At 41.0% G+C, this 14,663-nt stretch overlaps 1 protein-coding gene across 5 annotated transcripts in view; it reads left to right on the top strand.

Moving 5' to 3' along the window:
* MGAT4D (MGAT4 family member D) overlaps nt 1-14,663 on the top strand; it is a 118,094-nt gene that overhangs the window by 72,940 nt on the left and 30,491 nt on the right. For all 5 annotated transcript variants that reach the window (XR_012158574.2, XM_073341191.2, XM_073341190.2 and 2 more), the window contains 2 exons: nt 5,197-5,310; nt 7,741-7,816. Coding sequence is in view for 4 of the 5 variants with exons in the window: in XM_073341191.2 (XP_073197292.2) it covers nt 5,197-5,310; nt 7,741-7,816 (190 nt within the window). In the remaining variant the exon portion in view is untranslated. The remainder of the gene's footprint in view (nt 1-5,196; nt 5,311-7,740; nt 7,817-14,663) is intronic.

The raw sequence follows: 14,663 nt of genomic DNA, 5'->3' as shown, positions 1-14,663 counted from the left end.
ATTTCAAGATAAGCCACCAGAGGGCTATAGAAAAGAATTTGCAGTAATGGCTGAAGAGAGTAAGCTGGTCGGCAGGACTGCCCTCCAGTCCTGGACAGTTCAGATAGTGCAGACTTGGCTGCTTGAACCATGGCATCAGGTGTTGTTATGAGAAGGTGTACGTGGTTGCAGTCTTGTGGTCTATCTCTAGAAGTCCAACAGACTATCCAAGACGTACTTTTCAAAGATCCCTCCCTCTTTTCAGAAAAAACAAATGGCAGGCTTCATAACCTTAAGGATTCTAGGACAACACTCAAATTCTTTGTGATCTATATCCCAGCAGCGAAAAGAAAGCAGTTTCATTTGCAGCAGCCATAGAGACACCAGGGTTTGCTTCCCAATCTCAAGATCTGCCAAGGAAAAAGGGCAAAGGTTATAGGAGATGCCCTCCACTGCCCTCCTCCTAAGCATCAATGGGCTCACCCTGTCCAACTGCCTCATCCAAAGAGGCATGTTGATGGGTTTGTCAAGGACAGTGTACCAGTCACCATAACTCCCTCTGTTTGCCATCATTTGTTTACCAGTCGCTTATCCCACTTTCTAAATGCTTGGGTCCACGTAACTTCAGACCGGTGGGTCTTAAGCACAGTGGAACTGGGTATGCCAACCAGTTAATTTCTACCCCTCAACCCCCTTCCCCAATCCTCTCCAGGGACCACTCTCACAAGATTTCCCTTCAACAGGAGGTCCAATCTCTTCTTCTGGCAGGGGCCATAGAGGAAGTCCCCTTGTACCTCAGGGGAAGGGCTTCTATTCCCACTACTTCCTGATCCCCAAGACAAAAGGGGGTCTCAGGCTTATTTTAGATCTAAGACAGTTGAACAAATTCCTGAAGAAAATAAAATTCCACATGGTTACCCTAGCTTCAACTATTCCTTTCCTGGAGCAGGGGGACTCGTATGCTGCCCTCAACTTAAAGGATGCTTAGTTCCATGTTACAATACATCACGACCATTGGAAGTGTCTCAGATTTGTGGTGAATGGGTGCCATTATCAGTTCACAGTGCTTGTGTGTGGTCTGTCAGCTGCTCCCCGAGTGTTCACAAAATCCATGGCAGTCGTAGCAACTCACCTACGAAAATTAGGTGTTCATATATTCCTATACCTGGACGACTGGTTGATCAGAGGTTGGTCTAAGGCTCAAGACCTATCCAGTTTATCAACTGTCCTGTCCACATGTGATGCGCTGGGGCTCTTAGTAAATCGAGACAAATCAATCCTGAAACTGGTACAGACAAAAGAATTAATCAGGGCAGTCTTAGACTCCACAAAGGTTATGGCCTTGCTACTACAAGCCAGGTTAGAAACTTTACAGGATTTAGTGCTGCAACTGAGAGCATGCTGCTGCACAACAGTATGCAGCTGCCTCAGTCTTCTCGGTCACATGGCAGCATGTACCTATGTAGTTCAGCACACCAGATTGCACCTCAGAAAGCTGCAGGCATGGCTAGTATTAGTGTGTGCCATGAGTCATCACCATTTGGCTAAAGTGGTTGGAGTGCCAATGTTAATTTTGTCATTTCTAGACTGGTAGATGAACCTTCAGAAAGTTTGCATGGGGGTTCCCTTTCTCCCCCTGCTACTAATGTGTCTTTTCTGGGCTCGGGGACTTATATGGGGTCCCTGCAGACTCAAGGTCTTCGGTAGCCTCAAAAGACTCATAAATGTCAGGGAGTTGAGAGGTATGTCTAGCCTGCTTGGTCTTCCTCCCCCATGTAGTGGGGGAAAAAATTGTTAATTCTGACCGACAATTCGGTGACCATGTTTTACATAAACAAACAAGCAGAAGCACAGTTGAACTAACTGTGCCAGGAGGCAGCATGCCTCTAGAACTTCTTTTTAGCCAACCCAGTTCATCTCAGAGCTGCTTATCATCCTGAAAAACAGAACATTTTAGTGGTTAAGCTGAGCAAATCCTTCTCCGATCACCATGAGTGCTCACGACGTTCAAATGTGGCCAGGTCCATCTTCCAGCTCCAGGGAACTCCCCAAGTGGACCTGTTTGCAAGAAGAATCAATAGAAAATTACATCAGTTCTGCTTCCAAGGCGGGCTTGGTCCAGGCTTGTTGACAGATGCTTTTCTCTATCCTGGAAGAAATTTCTCTTATATGCTTTTCCCCTGATTCCTTTGCTTCCCATGGTTGTTTTCAAAGTGAAACAAGACCGTGTTCACCTCATCCTTGTAGCACCAGCATTGCGTGATCGACACTGGTACTTGATCCTGATATCCTTGTCAGTCAAGCCTCCCCTGTCTCTCCCATTGGATTTAGATGTAATTTTCTGGGACTCCATTCCAACCTCCAAGCTTTTCATCTGACAGCATGGATTCTTCATGGCTGGTATCCTTTGGAAAGTCCTGCTTGAAGGACATTCAAGAAGTGCTTCTGAATAGCAGAAAACTCTCAACTAGAAGCACTTACATGGCTAAACAGAAGCATTTCTCCATTTGGTGTCATGCGAAAGGTGCATCTCCAGAGCAGGCACCCCTGGACCTCGTGCTGGACTATCTGCTAGATCTAAAACAGAGTTTGGCTATTAGCTCTATAAGGGTGCATCTGACAGTCATTCTGGCCTTCCACTTCTTGGTGGATGATAGATCTTTTTTCAAACCCCATCATTACCCACTTCCTAAAGGACTTGGTCAGATTATGCCCATATGTATGAGACCCCGTCTCTCCTGGGGACCTGAACTTAGTTCTAGCAAAAATTATGGGACCTCCCTTTTTGCTCCTGGCAACTTGCTCTCTTCTTCACCTTTCCATGAAGGTATCATTTCTGATGGCAGTTACCTCAGCCAGAAGGGTGGGCGAGTTGTCAGAACCCCCCTAGTTTTCCATAAGGATAAAGTTTATCTCTGTCCTCACCCAAAATTTCTCACGAAAGTAGCCTCTGATTTTCATGTTAACCAAGCAATCTGTTTTCCATTGTTCTTTCCGAAACCTCATGCACATAGGGATGAAGAATAGCTTACTCATTGGATGTGAGAAGAGTTTTAGCTTTCTACATGGACTGGAAGAAATCTTTTAGATCCTCTACGCAGTTGTTTGTAGTGTTGCAGACAGAGCTAAAGGCCAAACAGTTTCCACTCAGAAAATCTCATCCTAGGTCCCACTTCATGCATGTTTGTGCTACCCACTGGCTAATACTATTCTGCCAACTAGAGTGTTGGTGCATTCTCTTACCAGACAGGCAGCTTCTGCAGCTTTCTTGGGTCCAGTGCCAATTGTAGATATTTGTAAAGCAGCCACTTGGTCATTAGTCCACAGTTTTGCTTCTCATTATGCCATTGCCAATCAGTCCAGAGATGATACCAGTTTCGGGTGGGTTGTCTTACAGTCTCTGTTCAGGTAGATTCCAAACTCACCTCTGTGTGTGTTTTCTTCTGAGTCACCTACAGTGGAACTGAACATGTAAAACACATTTCAAAGAACAGCTATACAAAGGAAGGTAATCATTTTTTACCAACAAACAGACCAGTTTGAAGATAACCCTTTATTAAGAATGGAAACTATGCACAGAAATAAGGTGGTAAAACTTCCTGCAACTGTCTGGCTGTAGCCTGCTACTGTCCTGTTCTAGGTTCCTTTGTTTCTGCTCCACAGCAGAAAGTGTGTCATAGGAAAGCCAAAGACTTCATGAAGAGTGTACATGAAGTGTGACATCTCTACTCTCTAGCACATAGTTATTCCCCATCCCATATGGGAAAAGCTATACCAGTATAGGTCACTTTTATACCAGTATAGTTACATCCACATTAGGGCTATTACCGGTTTAATTATTTTAGTAAAATGTCTGAACCAAAATGGTTATTCCTGTAAAACTTTCAAGTGTAGACCAAGCCTCATTATACTTTTCAGTTGAGTTAAGTTTATTCAACTGAGTTAGCTTGATTATTAAAAACACATCTTTTTGCCCATGTAGACATGGTCTGGGATTGAACGTGGGGTTAGGAACTGCCTGTACAGATCCCTATGCCAGGATTAACACCTGAGGGCTAGTTAGATCCACAAGGAATTTTAGGGCTGGTCTACATGGTGAGTAATGAGCTGTATGGGAGGGTGATTTCTGAAGTACATGTATTAATTGGCTCGTGTAGTGTGCACTAGCAGATCTAAGGGTTCCCCAGTGTGCTTTAACATAGTACTGTTTCAAACAGCACTATATCAAAGCAGACAAGGGAACGTTTAGCGCATACCAGCAGAGTCTACATAGACCAATTAATGTGGTTTTGAAATCACATCCCCTTTGAGTGCATTATCCAATTGTGTAGAAAAGCTCTTAAATACCTAACTGCCCCTTTAGGCACCACTATGATCTTAAAAATGTCCAGTCAGTTACCGCCTAAACCTGTAGGTACTTAAATTCCTTAGGCATCTAAGTTTTTGCCAGTGGGCATGCACAAAACCACCTGAATCCTGATTCCACTGACTGCTCGGCACCCTAGCTGATGTCTAAGACCTAGCAGGATTCTCAAACTAGTTATTCCCCTGCCTGTCTCACCTGTGGGGCCTGATCTGGTAGGGATTCGCAGAGCATGCCAGACAGTCGGGGGGGAAGCAGATCAAGAAACAAGTGAGAGAGAGTGTGTGTGTCTGTATACCCATCCCAGAATACCCAACAGCCCAGTGACTCGGGAACTGACATGGGAGATCCAAGTTTGAATCCCTGCTCGAAACTGGGCTGAGTAGGTATTTGAAAAACAGGTTTCCCATATCATAGGTGAGTGCTGTAACCTCTGGGCTATTGGCTGTGGTGGAGTGGTCTCTCTCTCTCTCTTTCTCTCTCGGTAATTTTTGTGAGAAAGGGCTGACCTGACCTAGGCACCTAACTCCAGGAAAGGGTTCATGGCTGTGAATTCCAAGTGGAGATAGGCACCTCCCTGTGACCCACACTTAGGCACCTAACTACATTTGAAGCATGGGGCCTAGTCCCTGCTCCTCTCCCCAGCATTTCCTACTGGCTAGCTTAAGTCCTGATCAGCTTCCTGGCTTCTAAGAATCCCATTCTTAGGTGCCTAACTTTCTCCATGCATTGTATAACTTGGTGCTCAGGATTCCACTGATCATCAAGGTGCCTAAATGTGCTAAATGCTGGCAGTTGCAATGTCTAAGTCCTTTTGTTGATTTAGCCCATAGTTATTAATCTTTTCTTTACAGCTTCCCTAACGAAGTGCAGTCGGGCATTCTTGAGGTTATTTCCCCTCTTGCTTCCTATTACCCAGACTTCTCCAATCTCAAGGAAACATTTGGAGACTCAAAGGAAAGAGTAAGGTAAGATAGGCTATGTAAAAACTTTCCAAGAATTTTGTTCAGCAGTAATTCCTTTAAATAGTCCACTGTATTTAAATTGATAAAGCACTGTAAGTTTAAGCAGAAGGTCATGGAAAATTTATTTAATACAAGTATAAGTATGGTGGAAACCAATGCTGTTGTCGGTGTCCATCAACTTCAGAGTGAGAGCAAAACATTCTCTCCTGCTTCTAAAAATCCAACAGGTTTAAAACTGAGTATATAGTGCCAGATGATGATTTATATAGATTAGAATAGTATGTTGATAGATGGCCTCACTTTTGTTGTTACTTCTATATAATATAATGAATCCTTTTTACTAACTCCTGGTGGTATCACTGGCCCACTTGCTTCAAATTCATTAACAGGAAACTATAACCTGAAACTGGTTGATTTACAGAAGCCAATCAGTTTTTCGTAGACCAAAAATAAGTTTAGATTGTCACCAACAACTTTCATGGCTCCACATTCATATGCTCAAGAGCACTGAGCTGCCAGTTTGAAGCAACACAGATGATAGCAAGAGAACAGTAGTGCATGTTGCATACATGAATGAAATCAGGTTGCTTTTTTTTAAATTAAATCCCATTCTTTCTAGAGAGCAAATATATTTGGTACACATGAGTAGAATATTCCTAGTTGCTCCCATCAAGGCCCAAATTCTTAGAATTGCACCGCTATAATTTGGATTTTGCAGTCATCCTCAAACCTTTATAGATAAGGTGAAGGAAGAACTCTTTTTTATAAATAAGCTTTGTGGAATTTCAAAAATAATAAGCAAAAACAATATTTAATATCAATAGATCTGATTAGGAATTTTCATCAAAATGCAATTTCCACAAATTTGACATTTTTCATGGGAAATTTTGATTTTGCCAAAGTTTTTCCATTTTTACTCAGTAACAATGAAATTAAGTATTTCATTTCAAGTTGGATTGACCCAAATGGAAATACCTTGGTTTGTCAAACCAAATCAGAATGTTTAATTTCAGTTCAGATCTGTGTCTGCCTGAGTTGCCATGGTGCCTCATGCCCCTGTTCTCCTCTCTGGCTGGATGCATCTCCCATGAACCACGTTAGTCTCTTCTCTGGTTGAATCATGGTGATGAGTCTTGGGAGATACAGTTCAACTGGGGGACATGGCCTAGAAAGGAGACTGATGGCGTGGTGTGCTCAAACTACAACTCCCATGAGGCACCATGGTAGCTCAGGTCGACACTTTTCAATGTCGAATTGATGCAAAATGAAACATTGCAATCAGTTTCACAAACCAAATTGAAATGTTTCAATTCAGGAATGTCTGAATAGTCCCATTTTTGATCATTCTAAATCTAAATTCTAAATCCTTTTGAGGAATTGTGTTTCACTCAGATTTTGATATTTTCACTTTTTTCCCAATTTGGGATGAAAACAAACTTTGTAATATTGGAATTTCCCACGTTGGGTGCCTGGGCACTTTCTAATTTGACCTTGAGCGCCTTTTAACTTTTGGCCCCAGGTGATCATTTGTAAATTAACTATCTTCTGGTAAGCATGATGGATTTTAAGGGACTCTCACTTCTCAGAAGGAATGTTTAGAAAATGTTTAGAATGAGAAACAGATTAATTAAAGGGTCTTAAGTACTAAATGAATGGCAAAATCATACTCTCCTTATTCACACAAGCATTATTGCCCCCACTGAAACTATATGGGAAAGACTGCCTGAAAAAGATTTGGTGACAAGTATGAAATGATCACCTCTTTGATCTCTACTGCTGAACAAAATTATGAGGTACTGAAAATTATATATATATACTCTAAGATAATAAAGGTAAAAATATTCCTAGTTCAGGAATGTATCAGGTACATGGAATTTGATAATTAAAGTCATGAGCCTATCAGATGTACTACAGTAATTAATTTCTGGAAATCTTTTTGCTTATCACTTTTTATAAATCTGCTTCTTTAAAGTCTTGTTGCAGATTAACAAATATCAACTTTATTGATAGTAAAATGAGATGGTTTGCTTTGTAGAGGAAAATTTACATTTTACTATTAAATATAACAATTAAGTTTGTTGACCTGCTTCTGTGTTGACTCATAAAAGCACTGTATTTTACTGCATGGTGAAATCTCAATAAATTATAACTGTATGTTGACTGGTACTATTTATAACAAAACAAGAAGAGTGGTTTAGTTCACCTGAAATGTGTAAATTGGTTTATGTGCAGTGCATAGAGGAAATTCTAAAACTGAGTTTATTTTGAATCAGACACTTTTTTTTACTAGCTTTCGTCTGATCCATTTAATAGTGAGTGGGAATAGTTGCTAGTATAGACTGCATAACTACAGTGTTCTAATGCCAGTATTATGCTGATGACTCCATTGAGAAATCCAGAGAAAGTTTAACAGAATGTGTTGTTTATGTTTAGGTGGAGAACTAAACAGAATTTGGATTATAGCTTTTTAATGCTATATGCACAACCTAAGGGAACATTTTATTTACAGGTATGTTCACATTATCAATAACCAGCTGTAAATCAATAAATAAAATGTGCTGATTTTTAGTATTGGCAGTTTAATTACTGTTGAACTACACCATGAAGGTAAGTCTCCTGTGTTTTTCAGTATATTTGCTCACATCATTTGTAAGCATGAGTCTCCATATTTTCATAGGTATTCATCTTACAACTATGTATTATTTGATCTAAAATGGTAGTTTCATTTGTACCTTTCTGATATTTGCAGGGCTGAATGACAGACTTGCAAACTAATTGAACCATCAAACAACTTTCTGGCCAGGTTACGGGAATCTGTTTTTAATGAGTTTTTGCTTGTAGTATAAACAGACAGTGTGGTTACAGATCCAGGTGACAACTCAGGTCATAGCTGGCCAAAATCTCTCAAAGGATTTTTTCAAAATGGGAAAAATATGAACTAGTTCATTTCATTAAAACAAACTGGGATGTGTGTATGCTGAACTGCAAAATCCAGACCCACAACTTCCCCAGAACGTGTGGGCGGTTGGATCCACATAAATCTGGGCTTAACTTCAGAACAAGTCAAGACATATGGCTGATTAGCAGTCTACAATGAAAAGAATGCACTGCACTGTAACCATCTAGAAGATTTCACAACAGCTGTCTGAGAGAAACAATAAACTAGCTAAAAATAATGGTGGTGATGTGTGGGGGAAGAGATATGAAACCAGGAAAGAATACCAGGTAGAAAGCATCTTTACCTCATTTAATGTTTACCATGGGTTTCACTGGAGAGGAGAGCATCCAGAAATTCCATTCAGGTGGGAAGAGAACTGGAATAAGGAGTGAGGCTTTCCCAATCCCATGATGGATCCTAGGGTTCTGCATGGAAGGGTTCTCCCAGGTGGTCAGCAGCAGGATGGGGCACATAGAAGGGCTCCTTCTCCTCTTTTCTGGAACTGCTACTGGATAAAGGTAAAACTTTCAAAGTGATTTAGGAGTAGAACTGTCCAAAGATGGAAAATCCTGTTCTGCAGGAAATACTGAAACTTCAAAAAAAATTGTTTTGAAAAAGAATGAAAAATGAGATGTAGACATTACGCACAGAATGGGAATTTTTACTTGGCCATTTCATTTCAATGTTTTTAGAAATGTTTCCAAGGCTGCCCAGAACCCCAACAACCTGCCAGGTGAGGAACTGCACAACTTGGGGATCCTGGGAGCCAGAGTTCCCAGGCTAATGAGGAGCTTTGGGACCCTGGAATCCCTGATTCTTCAGCAGCCCACTTTGCAGGCTGCCCTGGAGTGAGGAAGCCCAGGCTGCTACGGAGTTGGGAGCTTCCAGAGCTTCCAGGCTTCTGGTTCCATGTTAGCACACCAATGGGCTCCTGAGGAGCCAGACAGGGGAGCTGTCAGGAAACCAGGCGTGTTTTGGTAACCCTTGGCAGGCAGGTTTCCATCAGAATTTTGTCAAAAAAGACTCATTCCTGGAGAATATGTTGATTTTTGATAAAGCAGCATTTTCTGGTGGAAAAATGTTCCATCCGAAAATTTTTGACCAGTTCTACTTAAGAGCCTAAGCCCAATCTTCAAACATGATTGACCTGCTTAGGCAGGGGTGCTGGAACCATTCATATAGTGGGGGTGCTGAGAGCCATTGAACCAAACTGTAAACCCTGTATATGATGGAAACCACTTCAAGTCAAGGGATGCTACAGCACCCCCTCCCAACCCCTAGTTCCAGCACCTATGTGCTTAGGAGCTAAAGTGTCAGTGCAAGTTAATGAGACATAGACTCCTAACCACCTAAGTCATGTTTGAAAATGGGATTGAGCTGCCTATGTCACTTGCACACTCCTGAAAATGTTACCCAAGTCTCTAATGCACCTTAGACACAGCCAGGGAGAGGATGGCTGTCCAGAAATTAACAATGTCTCCAAACAAAGTGCTCTGTACTTTTAGCATATAACACTAAGCTGTGGGGAGAGGTAGATACGCTGGAGGGTAGGGACAGGGTCCAGAGTGACCTAGACAAATTGGAGGATTGGGCCAAAAGAAATCTGATAAGGCTCAACAAGGACAAGTGCAGAGTCCTGCACTTAGGACGGAAGAATCCCATGCACCGCTACAGGCTGGGGACTGACTGGCTAAGAAGCAGTTCTGCAGAAAGGGACCTGGGGATTACAGTGGATGAGAAGCTGGATATGAGTCAACAGTGTGCCCTTGTTGCCAAGAAGGCTAATGGTATATTGGGCTGCATTAGTAGGAGCATTGCCAGCAGATTGAGGGAAGTGATTATTCCCCTCTATTTGGCACTGATGGGGCCACATCTGGAGTATTGCGTCCAGTTTTGGGCCCCACACTACAGAAAAGATGTGGACAAATTGGAGAGAGTCCAGTGGAGGGCAACAAAAATTATTAGGGGACTGGAACACATGACTTACGAGGAGAGGCTGAGGGAACTGGTCTTATTTAGTCTGCAGAAGAGAAGAGTGAGGGGGGATTTGCTAGCAGCCTTCAACTACCTGAAGGGGGCTTCCAAAGAGGATGGATCTAGGCTGTTCTCAGTGGTGGCAGACGACAGAACAAGGAGCAATAGTCTCAAGTTGCAGTGGGGGAGGTCTAGGTTGCATATTAGGAAAAACTATTTTACTAGGAGGGTGGTGAACCACTGGAATGAGTCACCTAGGGAGGTGGTGGAATCCCCATCCTTAGAGGTTTTTAAGGTCAGGCTTGACAAAGCCCTGGCTGGGATGATTTAGTTGGGGTTGGTCCTTCATTGAGCAGGGGGTTGGACTAGATGACCTCCTGAGGTCTCTTCCAACCCTAATCTTCTATAATTCTACGATTTGTGTTGGTGTGATTGGGGAAGATTGTAACAATACCAGAAATATTGGTGCTTGCATAGGGATGGTTATTATGAATTTCCAGTTTCCTTTAAGAATAATTAAATGTTGTTTACCTTATCTGAGACATCTTAAGGGCTGCCTCGGGGCATACACCCAGAACCTAGGTTGTGGTGGTGCCTATAGCACTTTTCTGGAGGACTAGAAGGGAAATGATGCCCTTCCTCTTGGCCCTTTCCCAGCCTGCCACTCCTTCCCTTGGTCTGTCCAGTCTCTGGATCTTTCCCCAGCACAGACCCTGACTTGTACAGAGAGGCTTCAGACAAGGGGGATGAAATGGGTGCTACAGTGGCAGTTGAGGACCCCCTGCACGCATGGATCTAATGGGAATACTCTAGGCCACTATTTGGAAGCTCCATAACAACATGAAGAAAAAGCTTAAAAATTCTTTTCCTGAGCCCATTACTTACCATACTGTAACATAAACATTTTCGATTAAAATTGAGGTTTGTGACATTTTTTCAGATGCTTTTGTTTTACTTCTTGGGTGTGTTTAGTATTTTAGGGAAATCTTAAAACTGAGAGTTTATTTTACTGTTTTCTCAGAAATAGTATCATTTTGGTAAATAACTTATATGAACTTCTAAAGTTGAAAAGACAATAAAGTTACGTAATTGTGTATCTACAATTCACTTACTATCACATGCCAGCTAAAGCCCCAATTCAGCAAATCATTTAAATATAAGGTCTTTGCTGAACTGGGGTCTAAGTGAGCTGCTTTGTGAAGTGCACTTATCACAAATAAATATTTGGAAAAAGATAACGAGACCTAACATTTATTCAGTCATCTCTTCTACTTTAAGTTTTTGTATGTGATCAGCTACTGTATCTTCAGCTCTGCTCTCTTTATACTTGGTAATGTCTTTGTTAATCAGTAAAAGATTGAGAGATGTTTAGAAACAATTGTCATTTTCACTGTAACTGCTCAACTTTTTTGCAGTACACTAGAGCCTCTTGAGACACTTGTATTAATGCCAGAGCCAGGATAATAGGATTGTAAGTCATCCATAAAAGCAGGCAATCAAATTTCTCCATACCTAGGAGGAGATGTAGTTTTTTTCTCATGTCCATTTAGAGTTGTTTTATACTTAGGTAATTATGTATTTCCAAAGCTGAAAGCATCTTTGAGTAGTTCAATTACTACAGTTGTTGGAAAGTGCTTTCTATCAATCCTCATGGGAACTTAAACGAAAACATTAAATATGACAGCAGCTTTCAGAATTTGCCTTACTTTTACTTTGCCTTACTTTTGCCTTACTTTGCCTTTACTTTTACTTTGCCTTACTCAGCCTTACTTTTTTGAGGTGCTTTGCGACTCTAGTATCTGTAGCAAACCTGCCATTTCACAATTTTTTCTTATTGACTGCCATTAACTTAATAAGAACATAAGAATGGCCATACTGGGTCAGACTAATGGTCCATCTAACCCAGTATCCTCTCTTCTGACAATGGCCAGTGCCAGATGGTTCAGAGGGAATGAACATAACAGGGCAGTTTTATTGAGTGGTCCATACCCTGTCATCTATTCCCAGCTTCTGGCAGTTGGAGGCTTAGAGACACCCAGAGCATGAGGTTGTGTTCCTGACCATCTTGCCTAATAGTCATTGAGGGCTCTATCCTCTGTGAACTTGTATAATTCTTTTATGAACCCAGTTATATTTTTGGCCTTCATAAAATCTTCTGGCAACGAGTTACCAGGTTGACTGTGTGTTGTGTGAAGAAGTATTTCCCTGTGTTTGTAAACCTGCTGCCTATTGATTTCATTGGGTGAACCCTGGTTCTTGTGTTACATAAAAGGGTAAATAACACTTCCTTATTACTGTCTCTACATCATTCATGACTTTATCGACCTCTATTATATCCCCCCTTCGTCCTCTGTTTTCTAAACTGAACAGTCTCAGATTTTTTAATCTCTCCTCCTGTGGAAGCTGTTCCATACCCCTAATCGTATTTGTTGCCCTTCTCTGTACCTTTTCCAATTCTAATATATCCTTTTTGAGATGGGGCAACCAGAACTGCGCACAGTATTCAAGGTGTTTTATTATGTATCCCTTTCCTAATGGTTCCGAACATTGTTAGCTTTTTGACAGCCGCTGCACTTTGTGGCTAGTTCTCCTGAAACATCTACTCAATGACTCCAAGATCTTTCTTGAGTGTTAACAGCTAAATTAGAACCCATCATATTGTATGTATATTTGGGATTATGTTTTCCAATGTGCATTACTTTGTATTTATCAACACAGAATTTCATCTGCTGTTTTGTTGCCCAGTCACCCAGTTTTGTGAAATCTGTGAGAGAACCTTCTCTTTTATCCCATGACTGTTTACTTTGCTTAAGAGACTTTGGTGAGGGATCTTGTCAAAGGCTTTCTGAAAGTCCAAATACATTATATCCACTGGATCACCCTTGTCCGTGTGTTTGTTGTTACCCTCAAGGGATTCTAATAGATTGGTGAGGCAAGATTTCTGTTTACAAAAGCTGAGTTGACTCTTCCCTTACATGTAGTGCTCATCTATGTGTCTGATAATTCTGTTCTTTACTATCATTTCAAACAATTTGCCTGATGCTGAAGTTAGGCCTACTGGCGTGTAATTACCAGGATTGCTGCTGGAGGCTTTTTAAAAAATTGATGTTACATAAACTATTCTCCAGTAATCTGATACAAAGATTGATTTAAGTGATAGGTTGCAGAACTACAAACTGTGATATGTTATTTCATATTTGAGTTCCTTCAGAACTCTTGGGTGAATACGACCTGGTCCTGGTGACATATTACTGTTTATCAGTTTGTTCCAAAACCTCCTCTATTGACACCTCAATCTGGGACAGTTCCTCACATCTGTCACCTAAAAAGAATGGCTCAGGTGTGGGATTCTAACTCAGATCCTTTTCAGTGAAGATCAATGCAAAGAATTAATTTAGCTTCTCCGCAACATTCTTGAGTGCTACTTTAGCACCTTGATTGTTCAGTGGCCCGAATGATTGTTTGGCAGCCTTTGTGCTTCTGATTTACTTTTTTTAAAAATTGCTGTTAATTTTTGTGTCTTTTACTAGCTGCTCTACAAATTCTTTTTTGGCCTCCCTAATTATACTTTTACACTTGACTTGCCAGAGTTTATGCTCTCTTCTATTTTCCTCAGTAGGATTTGGCTTCCAATGTTTAAATGTTGTCTTTTTGCCTCTAACCACCTCTTTTACTCTGTTGTTAAGCCATGGTGGCATTTTCTTGGTGGTCTTACTGTTTTGTTTTTTTTTTAATAATTTGAGGTATGCATTTAGTTTGAGCCCCTATTTTGGTGTTTTTAAAAAGTTGCCATGCAGCTTGCATCCATTCCACACTTTTGACTGTTACTTCTAATTTCTCTTAAATTTCAAAAAGGCAAGTTAAGTTAAAATGATACTGGGGTGGGTTTATTTGACATTTTCCTTCTACTGCATGTCAAATTTAATTACTTTATGGTTACTATTACCAAGCAGTTCAACTCTTGGACCAGATCCTGTACACTGCTTAGGACTAAATCAAGAATTGCCTTTGCCCTGGTGGGTTCCAGGACTAGCCGCTACAAGAAGCAGTAATTAATGGTGTCCAGAAATTTTATCTGTGCATCCTTTCCTGAGGTGACATGTTCTGAGGTGATAAATCCTCCCTTGTTAGAGTTAGGGTTTTCTGTTTTTGTAACCTCTCTAATCTCCCTGAGCATTTCACAATCACCATCCTGGTTAGGTGATTGGTAGTATATTCCTACAGCTGTACTCCTATTATTCAAGCATGGAATTTCTATCCATAGAGATTCTTTGGTAACGTTTTGATGAATTTAAGATTTTTTTACTTTATTTGATGCTATATGCTTTCTTTCACATATAGTGCCATTTTGACTTAATATTAGTGGAAATCAGTAGGGATGATCTTAATATCAGCCCAATTAATTGAAAGAGATCTTGGGTAGACAAATTACAAAAGATAATAA

Source organism: Lepidochelys kempii, chromosome 4 (genome assembly GCF_965140285.1).
Source record: "Lepidochelys kempii isolate rLepKem1 chromosome 4, rLepKem1.hap1, whole genome shotgun sequence".
NCBI lineage: Eukaryota > Metazoa > Chordata > Testudines > Cheloniidae > Lepidochelys > Lepidochelys kempii.
The sequence above is the reverse complement of the archived record's forward strand: the minus strand, read 5'-3'. Positions and strand labels throughout refer to the sequence as shown.